This window comes from Meriones unguiculatus, chromosome 10 (assembly GCF_030254825.1).
Source record: "Meriones unguiculatus strain TT.TT164.6M chromosome 10, Bangor_MerUng_6.1, whole genome shotgun sequence".
NCBI lineage: Eukaryota > Metazoa > Chordata > Mammalia > Rodentia > Muridae > Meriones > Meriones unguiculatus.
In genome coordinates this window covers 1,702,560-1,719,979 of record NC_083358.1, presented here as the reverse complement: position 1 = coordinate 1,719,979, position 17,420 = coordinate 1,702,560, and the positions used below count along the sequence as shown (strand labels likewise).

At 45.4% G+C, this 17,420-nt stretch overlaps 1 protein-coding gene across 15 annotated transcripts in view; it reads left to right on the top strand.

The window, feature by feature from the left end:
* Pard3 (par-3 family cell polarity regulator) overlaps positions 1-17,420 on the top strand; it is a 506,727-nt gene that overhangs the window by 191,117 nt on the left and 298,190 nt on the right. For all 15 annotated transcript variants that reach the window (XM_060391770.1, XM_060391771.1, XM_060391768.1 and 12 more), the window contains exon 3: positions 44-224. In XM_060391770.1, the coding sequence (XP_060247753.1) occupies positions 44-224 (181 nt within the window). The remainder of the gene's footprint in view (positions 1-43; positions 225-17,420) is intronic.

Sequence of the window (17,420 nt, the reverse complement as noted above, 5' to 3'; positions counted from 1 at the left end):
TGATGCCTTTACTCACAAGTGGCCCTGTGTCTGTCATTTCCAGCTGGTGGCAGTGTTTGACGAGCAGGATCCGCACCACGGAGGAGATGGCACCAGCGCCAGCTCCACGGGAACCCAGAGTCCGGAGATATTCGGCAGTGAGCTGGGCACCAGCGGTGTCTCGGCTTTTCAGCCCTACCAAGCCACGAGTGAAATTGAGGTCACGCCTTCAGTCCTCCGGGCAAGTGAGTGAGCGGTTTCTGTCCTCAGTGCCATTCAGCTTAATTTTCAGGGGCCCTAACTTCTCTGTCTCTGCTTCCACAAACGGGATTCTTCGTGTTTATCAGACATTGGTTAGGTTTTGAACCGGGGCCAGTATCCTGCAGGTGAGAAGCCAGCGATTGCGTGCCTGCCGGTAGATGGGCTCAGGTTTGTCTGTAGTGGAGACTTTTGGTTGCTCACTAAGGCTGAATACAGATTGCAGGTCGTTCACCCTGTACTGTCTTCATGGATAGAAATAACCAAAGGTTTCTCACAGTTCACCCGCTGTAGCCATGATCCTCAGCACGTGTGTTTCATGTGAAGGGATCTTGGCACCAACCTGTCTGTGGGTTTTGGGAGAGGCAACTCGAGCCTCGGGGGACATTAAGGACAGAGCATCTGTGAGGAGCAATGTGCCAGGGAACCCCAGTTTCTGGACCTTTGTTTGAAGAGCTCCGCAGCAACAACTCTTGATAGCTTTCTTGGGAAGGTGTAATTCTTTAGGTAGAAGTGATACTTGCTTGGAAAGTTTCAGCTCTGAGATGTGTTAACAGTAAGAAGGTGTTACAGGCGATTTATCATGTAGGTAAGGCCTAGTGACACAAAGCTGTAATGCTACTGTCAGGGGGTGAGGCAGGGACACTGAGTGGTGGCTATAATGGGGCGGGGGGGCCCTGTCATACTCCCATTCCTTCCACAAAGAAATAAGCTCAAAGCTCATTTATCTTTAGGCATCTCTGCTTAAGATTCCTTCAGATTTTTTCAGATAAGAATGCTTGATGTGGTTTTACTGACTGAGAGTCTCTGGGTGGCTTTTTTTTTTTTTCTGTAGTTGATTAATTCTATGTAATTATATAATGTCAAAAACACAACATGGGCAATTATTTAGAACATGTATTTATTCTTCTAGGATGTAGTCTTCCTTTTCCCACCCTCACTGGTCGTGGTCTGTAGCATTTCAGTCACTTGCTTCTACCTGTTGGTAAGCTGTGGGGCCTCTCCTTGTTCCTTGCTCTTTGTGTTTATCTATGTAGTCAACTCGAAGTTTAAAATATTCAGGCACCTTGAATCTGAGTCTAAAACTAAGCAGCCAAAATACAAAGAGAAAAGATAAAAGTTCTTACAAGTCTCTTGGAGATGCCTCATAAGATAAAATCTCTACAGAAAATAAAATAACAAACTCGTTGCTACTCTAGCAGCCTTGGTATGCTACCAAATCTTTTTCTTTGCTATATTTATTTTTAAGACTATTTTATGTGTTCTTTGACACTTTGATACATGTTTCCAATGCACCCAGTCATGTGTGCTGGGAGTCTTTCCACTTTCTCCTCTTCCTCACCACTCAGCCTCAGCAGCCCCCACAGTCCTGTTCCCGGGTCCTTCCTCTCTCCTCCCTCACCCTTCCCTCTCTCTCCCCCTCTTCCCTCACCCTCCCCTCTCTCTCCCCCTCTTCCCTCACCCTCCCTTCTCTCTCCCCCTCTTTCTCCCTGACCCTCCTCTAACCCTGCTGGAATGCTGGCCAGTCCTGTGGAACTGATCTTCCACAGATCTGTGAAAGAAGTCACAGCTACAGGGAGTTCATGAGTGTCTCCGTGTCACGTCCAGACAACAGCATTTCACAGCGCTTCCTCTCCATCTTCCAGTCCTTAAATTCTTTCTACTTCATCTTTATTATGCCACCGTAAATCCGTATATCGGGGGATAGAGCTCCTGGTAAGCCATGTGCCTGCATACTTCAGGTCCCAGATTCTGTCGCCAACACGAACAGGCTGTGTCTGTAAGGAAAACAAGTCACGTGCACTAAGTTAATAAGGAACACATCTGTAGGCCAGCCAGAAGCTGCTGGGAAGGAAGACGGGTCCTGACAGACACAGTAGGAAGTGTTGTGAGAGCATCGGTTACAGAGTTATACCTGCGTGTAGGGCAGTGCCAACCAATTCCTTCCGTTGCTTACAGCCCTTGGGCCACATGAGACCCAGGTACAAAGAAATGTGTTTCAGGGTTGGAGAACAGCAACCCCTCCATGTCCCTTTCTCAGAGTATTCTCAGATGACTGCCCCTTAGCCCCCTCAATCTCAATATGCGCTCTGCTTTTCCCTGCTTGGCCATCTCTTCATTACGGTTTATGTGTGTATAAGCAAATGTTTCTTAAAACCAACTTAGATGGTTTGGAAACAACGTTTGGTCACTTCAAGGAAATGTTATTCAAAAAGTTCTCGGTGAGGAGTGGTAGTGTGTGTGCCCTTTCCAGTCCAGCCTTTGGGAGGTAGAGGCGAGGCAATCAAGAGTTCAGGCTCACTCATGCCAACGTAACACATCGAGACCCTGTGCCAAAATGAAGACAAGAGGAACAACGCTGTCGTTGGCTTCGCCTGAGGCAGTGCTTGGAAGTGTGAGCCGTGTGGGTGGTGTGGTGAGGTGGCCGCAGGTTACCCTGTCTTCATCACACGACTTTTACTCTCTAGCCCATGGTGAGGTGCCTGTATGCTTAGGTTCAGCCTGTGCACAGACGGCAGGTGAGGCCTAGGTAGATGATGTGGAGAAAGCTAAGTTATAAACCGGTACAGATAGGTAGGGCCTTGAGGTGTGGAAGACCGTGAGCTTGAGCAATTGTACCTTAGTTATAATACTTAAGTGAAGTGCTTTGCTGTGTGGTCTGCATGTGTGTCTTTTCTAAACTGAAATGTGCTCATGGCTTAATGGTACCAAAATTAAAATGTTGACTGGAAGCGCTTCCTGAGTCAGTGGTGGGAAGCCCTTGAATGACAGGCATTCTGTCAGTTTTTACTTTTTGTCTCCCCTGGACTCAACAGGGAATTTCTCATGAATTGCCACTACCATTTGGGTGGTGTGTGCTAAAGCTGAACATTGTTTTAAACTCGGCTTATCTCTTTGTCAGTCGCTTTTGGAGAAAATGAATTTCTAGTTCAAGTATCTGTTTTGTATTATCAGTAGGAGGCCATTCTTACCTGACATTAGATTTTATGCCTTGACTAGTATGGTGAAGTAAGAAAGATTCTAATGTAGGGAAGTGGGAGGGGCTGGGGAGTGAGGGAGGGGATCAGGATTATTGTATGAGAGAGGAAGAAGAATAATCTAATGTAGACACCCACCTGGTCATGGCACGTCACACCCGTTGCCTGTCCTGTCGGCGACATCCACACACTTTACATGATTGCCAGTGTTAGGAGCTGAGAGTCCCGAGAGACACAGTGAGACTGCCTTTATCACAGGACTGTCTAGCCCTCGTCCTCACACATGTAAAGTATGAAGACAAGACTGTATGAGAAGACTGGCTCAATGGAGAACAACTCTAATGAGTCAAAGTTAGTAAAGTTGTCAGATAAGACACACACACACACACACACACACACACACACACACACACACACACACACGGGATCATAGAGCCAAGACCGAGAGGCCCAGAAGTAAAGGGGTCCTTGTCTTACACTGAAATGGCAGTTTCCTGAAAGCTGAGAGGACACGTGAGCTGGCCCAGTGGGCTAGGGCGTGTGCCGCCAAGCCTGACCGCTGAGGTCCATCCCTGGACAGTGGGAAGAGAGCCCTGGCGCCTGCCAGTCGTCCTGAGACCTCGGCTCAGGGGCTGCGGCGTGTGCGCCCTTGTGCACGGACACTCACGCGTGCACATTTGCAGAGTTTTAAAGGAAGGATTCTAGGTCCTCATGAGTGAAATGAATAAGTCACACCAAAGCACAACTATGGATCTAGTTGATGGCCCACACTGAGTAACCAACTAACACAGCGGCCGCCAGCCTGAGAGAAAGATGGGAAACAGAGACCCGCTGTGCGGCAGGCCACCCTGGGCTCTGGCACCCTGCTGGTCAGTGGCTCACACAGGAGAAGAGGCGCCTGCCGGGAGAGGTGAGCCAGCCCCTCCTGGAGATATCCAAGCATAGAGTGTTTAAGATTTCACGGAGTACTTTTCGCTTTTACATGCTGCTTTAGTTTTCTTAATGCTCAAGGAGTTCTTAAACTTCCGGACAGCTGGGACAGGTATCTTTGGAGGTAACAGGCGCTGGAGTCCTGGCAACATCACTTTTATCCAGAATTGAGGCTTTCACATCTTGTGCTAGAAGTCAAAGGAAGATCCTGTCAAATTTGGGATTGCTGTGTGCCCTTTTGACATCACAGCTTTTGGAAATAACGCTGCTCTAAAGCGTTTTGACAAAGTATCTGATTAGTTACATTTTTTAAAAAGTAACTTTTAAGTCTTTACATTTTGAACTATTATAAAACTTTATTAAATCTTATAAATTTTCTGAAATGTTATTTAGCATGTAAAGTATTACTAATTTCATGATTTTTAGAATTTAAAGAAAAAGTAAGATTTATTATGTCAAGGTAAATGTCCTTCTTTTTCCTTTTTCTAAGTTTTTTTTTAAACTATTATTCTGTCTTCATATGAATGCTATGTACCTGTGCCATAGCTCATAACCAGAGGTCAGAGGACAACTCCCGGAATTTTCTCTGTCGCCTTTATGAGGGTTTTGGAATTGAATTCATATCACCAGGCTCACATAGTGTTTCAAGGCTCAGCTATCTGCCAGCCTGCCTTTCCCTTTTTGATCTCAGATTTTTCTTTATCTAAGAATATAGAGGTCCATTTAAAGATTTGTTAAGGTAGAGAAGCTTAAGGATCTTTGGCTTAGAGATTTATACTAACATACAGCTGATCTTAGCATGCTCTTTTTGGATCCGATTTAAATATACGTTGAAACTACAGATAACATTCTATTGTGTATTTCCTTTTGAGGTGTTACAGTACACAGTGGAACACAAATGCTATTTTCAGAATTTCAAATAATTGTCTCCTCACTGAGCGAGCTCCGTTCAATATCCAAAGCCCTTCTCGTTTTGTTGTGGATGCAATCTGATTATTACATGTTGACAAGGTCATATATCTATTAATTGGACTGGAGATGGGATACAAAATTGCTGTAATTACTGTAATTTTCCTGCTAATTGCAGGGTTGGTAGTGAATATTTTACTTCTGCATAATGAAAACCCGTATTTCATCAGCGGTTGTTTTCATAGGGTATCAGGCATTTTGTTTTATATCTTCGGCGATTTTTGCCCAACACGTATAGCTCCACACCAAAAGCCGCCACGCTCCCAGGCTCGCGGTGAAAGGCTCTGAGCTGCTCTCCATCCTGGCTGCTGTGCTGCCGTCACTGTTGGGAAACTGGAGCGCTCTCCTTCAGGCCTGTAGCAAAGGCCGGATGATCTGACCCATGGGAAGAGGGTTCGGTGCCGGCCATCTTGACCGCAGTGCACCTGTGCTCTGCGAGCCGATGCTCGCCGAGTCAAGCGTTTCAAGGAGGGAAACTTGCGTGGCTTATGGGTTCTACTTGGGAGTTAAGAATTAGGTTAATTCTTGGTGGGCTTGCTTAGTGCTGTATCATGGTCTCATGCAGCACTAGAGAGGCCTCAGAAGCTGTTACAGAGCGAGGGCACTCACAGCTCCTGTACACACACTTGATTGAAGCCAGGCTGGCCTCCCACGGTGGAAGCCAAATTACATTTTAAAAATAATGGTATGGACATGAGGTGAGTGGGTCTGTGAGGTGTGAGGGAGAGGGTGCTATGTTAACAAAGGGTGGCTAGGAGCTCACTGCAGAGACGGTAAGAGCAGACAGCTTGTTCCCTGCTGAAATATAAACTGGAGGAGCAGGTGAAAATTGCCAAACCTAATGAGCAATTTGGCAGAGAAGACAGGCTGTCAGGCGATGGCAGCTAGCTGCCTGCTCCGCATTGTTTGTTCCAAAGGATGGCGTTTAAATACCACAAGGAAAAATTATCTTTTCCTAGCGATATTGCTGTCCATCACAGAGAAGTGTGTTTTATTTTTCAGTTTTCTAATTAACAATCAGCAATCAATGTGTGGTGATTTAGGTTGTAGAGTATTTTTGTATTTGCCTGGTCACATGTTTCACCTATTAAAGAGTGAGTGAAATACATTTGCCCACCTCAGGACCTGAGACACACTGGGCTTCAGAGCACACAGGCAAGGCCGAGGTGCTTCAGCAGATGGGGTCTCTCTCCTGTGGTCATCTCTCCAGAGCTACATTGCAGCCTTATCGGGCCCTATGCTGTTGGCACCCAGGAAGCACCTGGACGTGGCCGTATGAGCCCACCCCTCCCGGTGAGGCCATAGACACTGTGCTGTTTAAAGGGCATTGGAAGATCACAGGCCTTTTAAACATGCCCCATAGGAGCAGTCCCACATCGCTTTTCCTAGCTTTTAGCACTTGGCAACAGGCTCAGTGAGTTAAAATAATAGCACGTATGTGTTTGAGGCACAATCAGAGCTTAGGTCTTTAAAACCAAGAAGAGAAGCATGGCTGAAAGGGACAGCGCTGCCTACATGCCAGACTGTCCCCGATGGCCAATTGCTGCAGATCCAGGTACGTGATTTGAATGCACCTTTGCACTTCCCAGCTGGCACCTGTTTTCTAAGTTATTTTTAAGTAGAATAAATATTAGGGTCTTATTTATGTACACACACAAACCACACGAACAGGACATCTTAACATGTACAGTATAAAGATGTTTTGCACGGAGCGTGAGTGACTATTTGAAGATACTTGCACAGACTGATAGCCTGCGAAATACTGTCTTCCTGATAGCCTGTGTCCTGTATAAACATGCATAACTGTGAAGGTCTTCTGGGTCTCCATCAGGACACACTGACCTGGTGGGCTCACATCACGTGTGACTCTGTGCCTTTGGCATGTGTTCCTGAGGCGAGCTGTAGGTTCCTTGAGAAGTTGCTTTTGGAGTTGGAGGCAGGGCTTGAGGCCCCATCCCTCTTACAGCGCGTTCTCTCTCGTTCCACGTGTGCTGCAGGTGTGTACACTCGGTCTCGCTCCGCCGGCATAACTGCTTCTCTGCTTCCGTCTTTACGCCTCACCTTTTCTTCCCCGAGCGCGTGACTCGATCTTTCTTTTTATGGTGCTGCACTCACTGTCTCTGATTATGCTGTCTGTCAAATTGAGAGCTGGTATTTACGCCTGAAAATGTGTGATGTGCTGTTGTCATGGCTATGTTAAGGAAATACTTATTTAAATCAAGATAAGAGCCTTCTTCAGTGGCAATAGATGTTACGCACACACACATACTCACACTCACAAAATAACACATGAAAATGTTTTAGCAGGCACTGGACAGGAGTAAATACAGTTTCTTTGTGTGTTGGTCTTCTATTGAATCCAGAGCTCAGTCCCTTTTTCTACCCATACATACTGTGGATTATTTTCAGTTTGAAAGCCTGCAGATAAAATCTTTTTTTTTTTTTTTTTCGGCACTCAACATACATTTCTTTCTTCCTTTCTTGAACTTGTTTGCTTATTTATGTTTCTCAAAAGAAAATATTTGCAAACACCAGGAGTCATTTTATTTTAGTTTTATTAATTACACTTTGTTCACTTTGTATCCCCCCAGAAGCCCCTCCCTCCTCCCCTCCCGACCCCAGCCTCCTACCCCCTTCTTCACGCATGCCCCTACACAAGTCCACTGATGGGGGAGGTCCTACCAGGAGTCATTTTTATCCCTGCTTTATTTGATCCTGTCTGGCCCCCGTGGCTGCAGGCGTCTTGTCTGTCTCAGAACTGCTGAGTCAGGCCCAGTGAGTAGGGAAAGCCTTTGATGTAACCTCCACCTAGTGAACCTAACTTTCTCTGTGGGATGACATTGTAAAGGATGAAAATGTCCCTTAAAGTCAAAGTCGTTTTGTTTTTAAATCATTTCTATTGATTTTTAATTACATACCAATTTATTGCCTACTGTGAGAGTAGGATTTCCATCACTGACAAACCAAAGATAATCAGTGTACACAACTGATAAAATTAGTTATTCCAGCTCATGGATTCAATGCACAATCACCTCATCCTGTTGCTTGGGCCCATGGTCTCACTGTGATTCCTGGCAAGAGAATGCTTCATGGCTGCCAGGAAGCAAACTTAGAGGAGAATGTGGGGTTAGGGTCTGCTGATACCTTTCAAGGGCTCACCCCCAAACGGCCTGGCTTCCCCCGGCTGTCTCTGCCTCTAGAGCGTTCTAACTCGCACTTCCTTATAATGCTGAGGAGCCTCGCCCGCAGGTCCTACAGGCAGACCATCACCTGTCTGCTGCATCAAGAGCCTTATTTACGGCATGGTCACATGGTGGCTGGTGAGCACAGACGCGTGGGTGAGTGGTAGTGTGTTCAGACATGCTGCAGAATGCCTGGCGGGCCGCCCTCTTCAGATAATAGGTGCTTTAAAATGAAGGTCTTTCTGCATTCTGGGTTTGATAGGCCCTTTCAGCGTCTTCTCCATACTGGCATTTAAAAGCTGAACTAAATCTAGAAGTTTTGAAAGGAGGTCTGTGCCTTTGCCACTTCCCTGCTGTTTCTGTCTGTTGACATAAGTGTCCAGAAATCCCGTCATTCCGTGTGTTCCCTCACTGGCCTCATCCTCCCGCTCTTGGAAGGTCTGGGCTGCGTCTGCACGCCACACCTTCGTCTCTTCCACGGCTTCCCAGCTGCTTTCCTTAATTTCCTCAGTCTTTTCATTGATCACGCCAGGGTTTCTCTGCAGCTCTGGCTGTCTTGGGGCTTGCTATGTGGAACAGGCTGGCCTCGAAGTCAGAGATGCCACCTGCCTCTGCCTGCAGAGTGGGGATAAAAGGCGTGAGCCACACACCTGGTGCAAGTGTGCAATGGCAACCCTTTAAGTGTGCAGTGGCAAACCAGCCCTCACAGAAAGTCGCCACTCTGCAGTTCCTCGCTGTCTGCTAGGGCTTTTTCTTGCCTTGTTGTAGTCTCCTATTAATAACTTTATATGTGTGTACCAGTATCCTAGTATTTAGATATATGCACACTGTAAATATACATTCGTAAATGTGCTTATGTCTAAATATGTACACATAGACACATAGCCGATGATGAGGTTATGTATGATTTTAGAAGTAGTCAGGAATTTTTTTTTTTTAAAGTTAATTCTCATGTTTAAAGATGGAAAATTACAACTGGATCAGTCAGGGCAGCTTGGACCAACAGTAATCTGGAAACAGCCGTGACCGAAGGGCGTCTCAGAGCTGTGCCAGGTCATGCGGCCCTATTATCACACTTAATTAAAATGTCATGTGGGCAGTGGCTGATCCATTGGCTAATTTGTTATTTAAATCAACTGGAACAGTATTTATTTTAAATGTAGAGTCTGCGATAATGAATTGGAAAAGAATATTATGTAGCTTGGCAGTGCTGTTGCAGCCTGAAGATTTATGACTTAGAACAGGAAAAGCAGCTGGTGATTAGTTAGATTAAGTAGTGCGTGGACATCTAATAAGGATTCATATTAGCCAAATGGTTATGGTTATGTTTTAACTGGAACAAATTGGTTGGGAAAGGGAGACAGACTCAGAATTCCCATGGTTCAAAACCCAGGAGAGCAATTCCATTCTGAATTCTGCACCGACGCCTTTGTGATGAGGAGCTGGGGAGTTATTTTGACCAGGGTAGTGATCTCCTCCTTGCTCCTCTTAAAGGGAGTTTTTCCTCTTCTAAATCATAGTCCTGTATGAGTCTTTCCTTTATTATATGAGGGTACTTGTGAAGGTCATGCTGGCCTTGAATCCATTAGTACCGGAGGCTGACCTGAACCTGGATGTCCTCCTGCCTCCATCTCCCAAGCTCTGAGGTTACAGGTACAGGCCCCCATGCCCTGCTGTGTGGTTTTGTCTGCAGATACACACTTATAATACGTTTAATTTTTAAATTAGGCACAGTAAGACACTGTGTCAGTCATTATTCTGTGGCTGTGGAGAGACACCTGGAGCAGGGCAGCTCTTGTAAAAGAAGCATTTAATTGGGGCCTGGCTACAGTTTCAGAGCATCAGTCTATGGTCTGATGGGGAGCAGACAGGTGGTAGCTGAGAGATTTACATCTTTATCCATAGGCAGGGAGGCAGACAGACAGACAGACAGACGGACAGACTGGGCCTGGTGGGGCTCAGAGCCCAGCCTCCAGTGACACACCTCCTTCAACAAGGCCACACCTCTTCATCCTTAAACAGTTCTGCTGCCTGATGACTAAACCTTCAAATCCATGAGCCTGTGGCCATTCTTAGTCAAACCACTGCAGCCATCGGCCGTATTTAATAACTGTTGCAATAATGTGACGTAGCTACATATGTGTCCACATACCTTGCTGCCCCCCACCCATATTGTTTGCTTTTTTCCTTGCTTGGGGAGCTGACAAATAAGCAACTTAACAGAGGAAAGGTTGATTTTTGGCTCACAGGTCGGGGTACACAGTCCATCATGGCAGGAAAAGCATGAAGGCAGGAGTGGGAGGCAGCTGGTCACATTGTATCCAGAGCCCAGAAGCAGAGAGCATACCAGAAGTGAGTCTGGCTCTCAGATTCCAAGGCCCCCTCACTACTTACCCTTGAAGGCTCCACTCCTAAAGGTATTTTATAATCTTCCAAAATAGAGCTGCCTCTGGGCACTAAGCGTGTAAATACATGGCCCCGGGTGCTGCGTGCATTTCATACTGAAACACTCCAGGTCGTTTAAACACTAGCGAATGAAACCCCCACCAATTGGGTGGATGTTACTGTAGTTAGTTTAAGATCTCACAGCAGTGTGAATAATGCCACTTCATTGCCTGCACCCATCCACCCCGTCATGAGTGGTGCAGGAAGTAATCCCAGCTTCTCAGACATGCTCAACAAATGTTCCAAACAGTTCCCCAGCCCTGATGCATGTATGGAGCATTGCTCGTGATCAGGTGCCTTCTTACACACCAGTGATGGGTTGGTCATTTTAAATACGTCTGGAAGGAGAATAATGACCAGCGAGAGCCAACCATTGAGTGTTTCGTTTGCACCTGGTTTTATTTAGATGAGCACAATGGAGCAATATTTTACAAGAAATAAAATTCTGACCATTATTATATAATTCTGTTTGATTGAAAAATGCCCTGGTAAAAATGTTTGCTCCATTTTTTACTTGTTTGCATAATTAGAAAAATTTCATGATAATTACTCACTTTTGTTCCGTGTGAATTTTTGATTAGGAAAATCATGTGCAAGCTGTGAATCCAGAGCCCATGGGGCCCTTTCACCACCACGGTCTGCAGCATTTTGCTTCCTTGTAGATCACATCAGCTCAGCAGTGGGGCGTACTGTCCAGGGCTAACCTTGTCCTCAGCTGCCATTTTTTACCCAGCCCAGACATTCCTACTCTTGGCTTCTTACGGTAGAGAGGAATTGGCTACTTGGGCATTTAGTAGCTCTTAAAAGAATTTATGGTTTTCTTGACCATTGCTCCTTTTCCTAGTTCGGCCTGCATTCTCTGTATCTAACTTTGTGTATATCCCTAGAGTATGCAGCATTTCCTTTATTTGTTTGTTTGCTTATTTATTTGCGCAAGCTCAGTGGGAGAGGCAGAGGCACTGAGCCCAGGAGGTCAGGCGTAGACTCGGCCACACAGGGAGACCACGTGTCATAAAAAGCAGAGAGGACCATACCCTTCTTGTTTCTGTGTCGACTGGCTCCGGGCTTCCCACTGCTGGCGGTCCGAGTTCTCTCGGCTCATGAGACCAGCAGATCTGTGTCCGTGGTCCAGGTCTGGAGACACACCCAGGTCCCAGCATACATGTGATAGGTCTGTTTCACTGACCAAATTTCTTTAATGTGGATTTTTTTTAAGACATGGAAGATTTGCTCGGCAAGGCCTTCCATGGACACCGTTGTTACATATTTCTTTTTTTTAATATTGTCTAAGATTTTAATTTATATGAAAACTCTGAGTAACTTTGTTAAGGCAGGGAGCTGGCCTCTGACCTCTATAGTAGCAGATGACCTTGGATTCCTGATTAAATCTGAGGAGGTTTGCACTGGGCACCACCGCATCACACCTGGCAGGTGTGAGCAACTATCATACGGTTTGACCACTGTAAAGATGCCAGCATCCATACAGGTGCAGGGGACGGTGGGATCCAGCTTTGAGTACCTTCGTTTTGATATGTAGTTGGATGTTTGTGACTTAGTTTTTAATAGTGACTTCGTTTATATGATCAGCTCTTGACCGTTAATAACTCAGTGATAAAAGCTAGTCGAGAGGTCTCATGCTGAGCACAGATCACAGATTTTGAGTGTAAAGGTCCAGTTGGTTTCTAGAGACCATTCTGATTTTGAAGTATCTGGACTAAGTTTAGCATGTATCGGTGGGAGAGGAGTGTGGAGGAGGGGCGTATTGAGGGTGAGTGGATGAGTAAATAATTCACTGGTCGTGAGACAGTCGTTGGGTAAAGGAGGTAAGGGAGGTGGTGATTCAGCAGGCGTGACTGTCCGAATTTAGCATCCGGGCCTCCACGCCTTCAAGTTTTTCCTGTTTTATACATTGTTCCTGACACACCACACCTACAGACTTAGACTGTAAGGGTGAGTGTGAGTTGGGATTATCAAGACACCGGTTGCATTCTGGGAAGGCGTCACCCTTCTGCTGACTGGTCTTTCCCGGCGACCCCACAGAACAGCAGGAGCCTTTCTTTCCTGTATGGCCTCCAAGCAGACTTTTCCCTGATGAGAAGTTGAAAGCCTCTTTCCTTTGGTTGCTCACTGTCACACTAATAAAATATTTAACTCGGTTTTTACTCATCTCCTTGAGTGGGTATGTGCGGGCCTGAGACGGCCTCCTCCGCTCATGTTCTGCACGGGTCTCATGATTAAGTCGTAAGGTGCGGAGCCCTGGCGCTTCTCCTTGCTCTTTTAGGGAAGCAAACATGAAAGGAGGGTGGTTTGTCAAAACACTGTCTAATCTTTGCAAATCTATTCCACTTGGGGCAGGATAATTTATAACCACAGTTTGCTTTAGAGAAGTTGTGAAATCTGAGGTTTCAAAGGGTTTTGAGTTTGGGGACATATTTTCATCAAAGAATAATGTTCAGTGCCTGGTCTCCTGTGAATTGTGGGATTTGTAATTGAAAGACACTTGTTTGGAATAAATTAATTCTAATTAACTTTTCAGCGTATACTTTTTAATCCACGACCTCCTGCCATGTTGGAGTCAGTTCGTTCGTATATTACTACGATGTCGTCATTTATCATTATTTGAAATAGGTCTCAAAGACCTCAGGCTGGCCTCACACTTGCTGTAGAGCCATGGATGTCCTCTCCCTCTTGAATTCTTGATGACAGGCTTGTGCCACCACGCTCAGTTCAGGCGCGTGGGATTGAACCCAGGACTTGCGCATGTGAGGCACGCCCCGACCCTGTCTCCTATGAGTTGTGATGCACCTAAGTTTATGATCCTTTGTATAAATGTGTAGTTGATGTGCTACAAGCCCAAAAATGTTGGTTTCCTTCTGTTCTTAGTTATATAGTTTGTTTGTTTGATAAACTACCACAGCCAGAAGCAACCATTGGAAGAAAGCATTCTTGTAGGTTTATGGTTCTTTAGGAGGGCACCGCAGCAGTTAGCTGTGCCAGGAGGCCCAGAGAACATAGCTCCACTCACAGGTGAAGAGAAGAGGGGAGGGGATATCTGGAAATGGGGCGAGGTTAGGAACCTCAGAAGGAGCCCTAGGTGACATGCTTTCTCCAGCCGTGCCAGCCAACTGGGGATCAAGTGTTCAAATGCCTGTGCCCAAGGGGAACACTGCTTAATCAGACCACAGCACACATGATGTCTGAAATAACAGTGTGCCTTTCTAAATTAAAATAAATGTGATAAAGGAAAATGTAAAGTGAGGTTAAAACTATGAAAAAGGAAAGGAACTTTACCCATGTCTGATCAGATCTGGGTAAAGTCTGCCATGCTTGCTCACGGGAGCAGATGAGCCCCGTGTCACCTGATTAGCATGCTTGTCAGGCCGCTGGAGACCTGGGCAGATTGTAGCCCACACACCAGCCCTCTGGGCTCCTGAGGATACACTGGTTTTTCTTTTAAAGCTACAGTCTTACCGTGCAGTCCAGGTTACCTCTGGTTTGGTATCTACAGCTAAAATTTGGAATCCTTCTCAGTGTCCAGTTTGCTTGTATTAAAGGTCTGTGTCACCAACCTGGCACATATTTTAATAAGACATTGTTTACAGTTTCTTTAAGATGATGTTGTGTGGTGTATGGATAAAGTATGGTGGCCTCCTCTGTTGTGTTTGGTGACCAGTGAGAGAAGCTAGAGAGCCGGATTAAAAAACAACCAAAATTCAAAGAAATCATGTCCAAGTGAACTGAAACTCATAAGATGCCCATCAGCATCTGTGCTTCTGTTTCTTGGAATTCACTTTTCTTTAAAATATCAACTTGTTCCATAGTAGCTTTCTGCCTTCTGTTATTTTAGCTTTTCTATGAGAGCCAGCATGTATGAAGAGGGAAAACATGCATAGAAAAGCAGGCGCCCAGGTCACAAGGTTGCACACCGATTCACTTGGGACACCGGATTACTGACTATCAGCGCCATTCTCACGGTGCTGGCAATTGTCTCTGCGGAAGGAATCGCAACATTTCTCCCTTGCTTTGTTGGGTATATGCAATAGAAACAAAACTTATTACATTACTATTTATTATTATTATTTACATTTTATTGTTCAAAAAACCCAACCAAACAAATAACCCTTCCCCCCAAAAAAACAGTTTCTGTAATACTTGACTACAGCTGCTAAATTGGTGCCTTTGAGTGAATTACCGGATCGGTTTCCCCGAGTTTCTACATTAATGCAGTGTTTCTCTGGGAGAGTTGGCTGGGTGACCGTATTGAGTCTCTGGCAGGACTGCAGTGACACTCAGAGTGGACTGACGGCTTTCCTCACTCTCTCCTCAATCCAGGTGAATGTTCCTGACAGAGAGATAAAACAAAAGCTCCATTGTTACAAAAGTTGGTGAAAATTTGTACCTTAAATGAGCTATGATATATAGTGTCGCTTTCTCAAGATTTCCTGTCAAAGCTCAAGGCCTAAACAGGAAGCTTCAAATTGCCCAGAGCATAGTGCTAGTCTCATCAGAATTACAGACGACTGGCCCCTCTGTCCTTCAGCTCTGAACCTCAGAAGCTGAAAGGTTTGCGAGGTACAGTCGAGGCCCTCTGCTTCTGTTCTGCGGCGAGGAGGGGGGAAATGCAGCCCTTTTCAAGGAGGGCTGTCCTGCTTGCTTCCTCACTGTGAGGATGCCTCACGAGAGCAGCTTAAGGAATGATCTTTACTCTGGGTTAGTCTGGGGAGCACAGGCACCTGCGCCAAGTCCTCAAGTAGTCTTCAGTCAGTAAACACAGAGTGTGTGGTGCTCAGTTTGAGGGGCGTCCACTCACACAGGGTGGTCCTTCTGCTTGGGTTAACCTGAGCTAGGAGCTTGCTAAAGACTTGCCCAGAGGGCTGTCTCCAAGCTGATCAGAGGCCTTGTCAGTGGATAATCAGTTTAGCCATCACAAAGGGCTTTGCTTTTGAATGAAGACCTGAGCACAGGGTCCTCTCTGTGTGTCCTGAGATGCCTGGAGGCTTTGTCTAAACCATGCTGTCGCCTCACTCTGGCTGATTCTTCTGTGGAGAAAGTGTCAGCTCACACTTGCTGTAGGGAAATATGGAGGCATATTAGAAATCTGTACTAATGTAGATAAATTTTGTAAAATCGGACAAGATTGATGACTGACCCTGCTTAATTCAGAATAAAGGAAGGGAATCTAATTTTTCTATTTCTCCATACCCCATTTGCTACAATGAAAATGGCATTATCTTTTGAATCATTTCCAATGAAATGATTTTCAATATTGTTGTCTTTGTGACATTTGGACAATTAGAATGCATTTCTTAAGCCTGCTGGAAATGCTGCAATGCTTTTTCTTGTCTTTGTTTTTTTCCCCCATGGTTCCCTCTACTTGTTGCCTAGGAAACCTATTGGGTTGAATTCTTTTTGCTTGGTTGTCAGGCTGGCAGAGTGATAGGCAAAGTTGTTTAGGTTTACTGGTGTAAAAGTGCTACTTAAATATTAGAAATGTTTCATCAATATTAAAGCATTTTATATCTGCAATTAAAAAGGCAGCTGAATCTTTGATGCACTTAATGTACTAAATAAAAGATTGTTAACTGCTTTGATTGTGACTGGAACTTTATTTCCTTAGCAGATTTATGATAACATTTGTGTTATCACAGTGGGTTAGTGCTAAATATATCACCTTGATAAACGAAATCATATGTAAACGTTTGTTGATTTCTTTGGGGAGTCTAGATATGAACTGTGATTCCCCAGAGTGCGAATGTGGATATCGAATATGTCACAAAAATTCCATTAAATGCCAGAGAATTTAGATTCTCCTTCCCTCTATTCTTCTTTAATATATTCATTTTGTGTGTGAGTGCTTGGCTTGTATGTATGGGCACCATGGGCATGCTTAGTGCCCACAGAAGTCGGGAGAGGGCATCAGATCCCCTGGAAGACAAGCTGCAGATGACTGAAATACCATCCAGGTGCTGAGAATGAAACCGGGTCCTCCACAGGAGCGGAAAGTGCTCTCCACTACCCAGCCACATCTGCAGCCTCGCTTCCCATTTCATCTTTAAACTTGCAAAGGAGAGTTGAGAGAGATGGAGCCAGCACTGATCATGTTCTTTGTGGAATAATAAAAGGCTGATGCAATTGAGAGTATCTAACCATAGTTTTGGGATTATACTTTTATCTAGCTAAATTAGCTGGTCTACAGAATTACCAGATTTTTTTTTTTTTTCTACTTCTCAAGACAGGCCTCTCTGTTTTAGCTCTGGCTGTCTTGGAGCTCACTCTGTAAACAAGGAAAGCTGGAACTCACAGACATCCACCTGCCTCTGCCTCCCTGAGTGCTGGGATTGTCAGAAACGGGTGTATCTGAACAGTGTGGTAATCACTGTCCTCTCATAACCTTTGAGTGTGAAGGCCAAAGAGATTTAAGTGAACGAGCCCCTGACAGTGGCTCCTGTATGGGGCAGCCCAGCAGTCCTGCCACTCAGGGCAGAACCTGGTCACTTTCCAAAAAAACAACAAAACCCCAGAATTTTAGATCCACTGCAGACGCTGGCACTGGAATCTATGTTCTCAGCTGGATTCCCAGGCCTGACCTGCAGAATCTGTCAACATGGGTCCACGTCTTGGCTGCTAGAGTTGACCACCGTACTTGTGAGAACATGCCTAGACACATTCAATCTTCAAT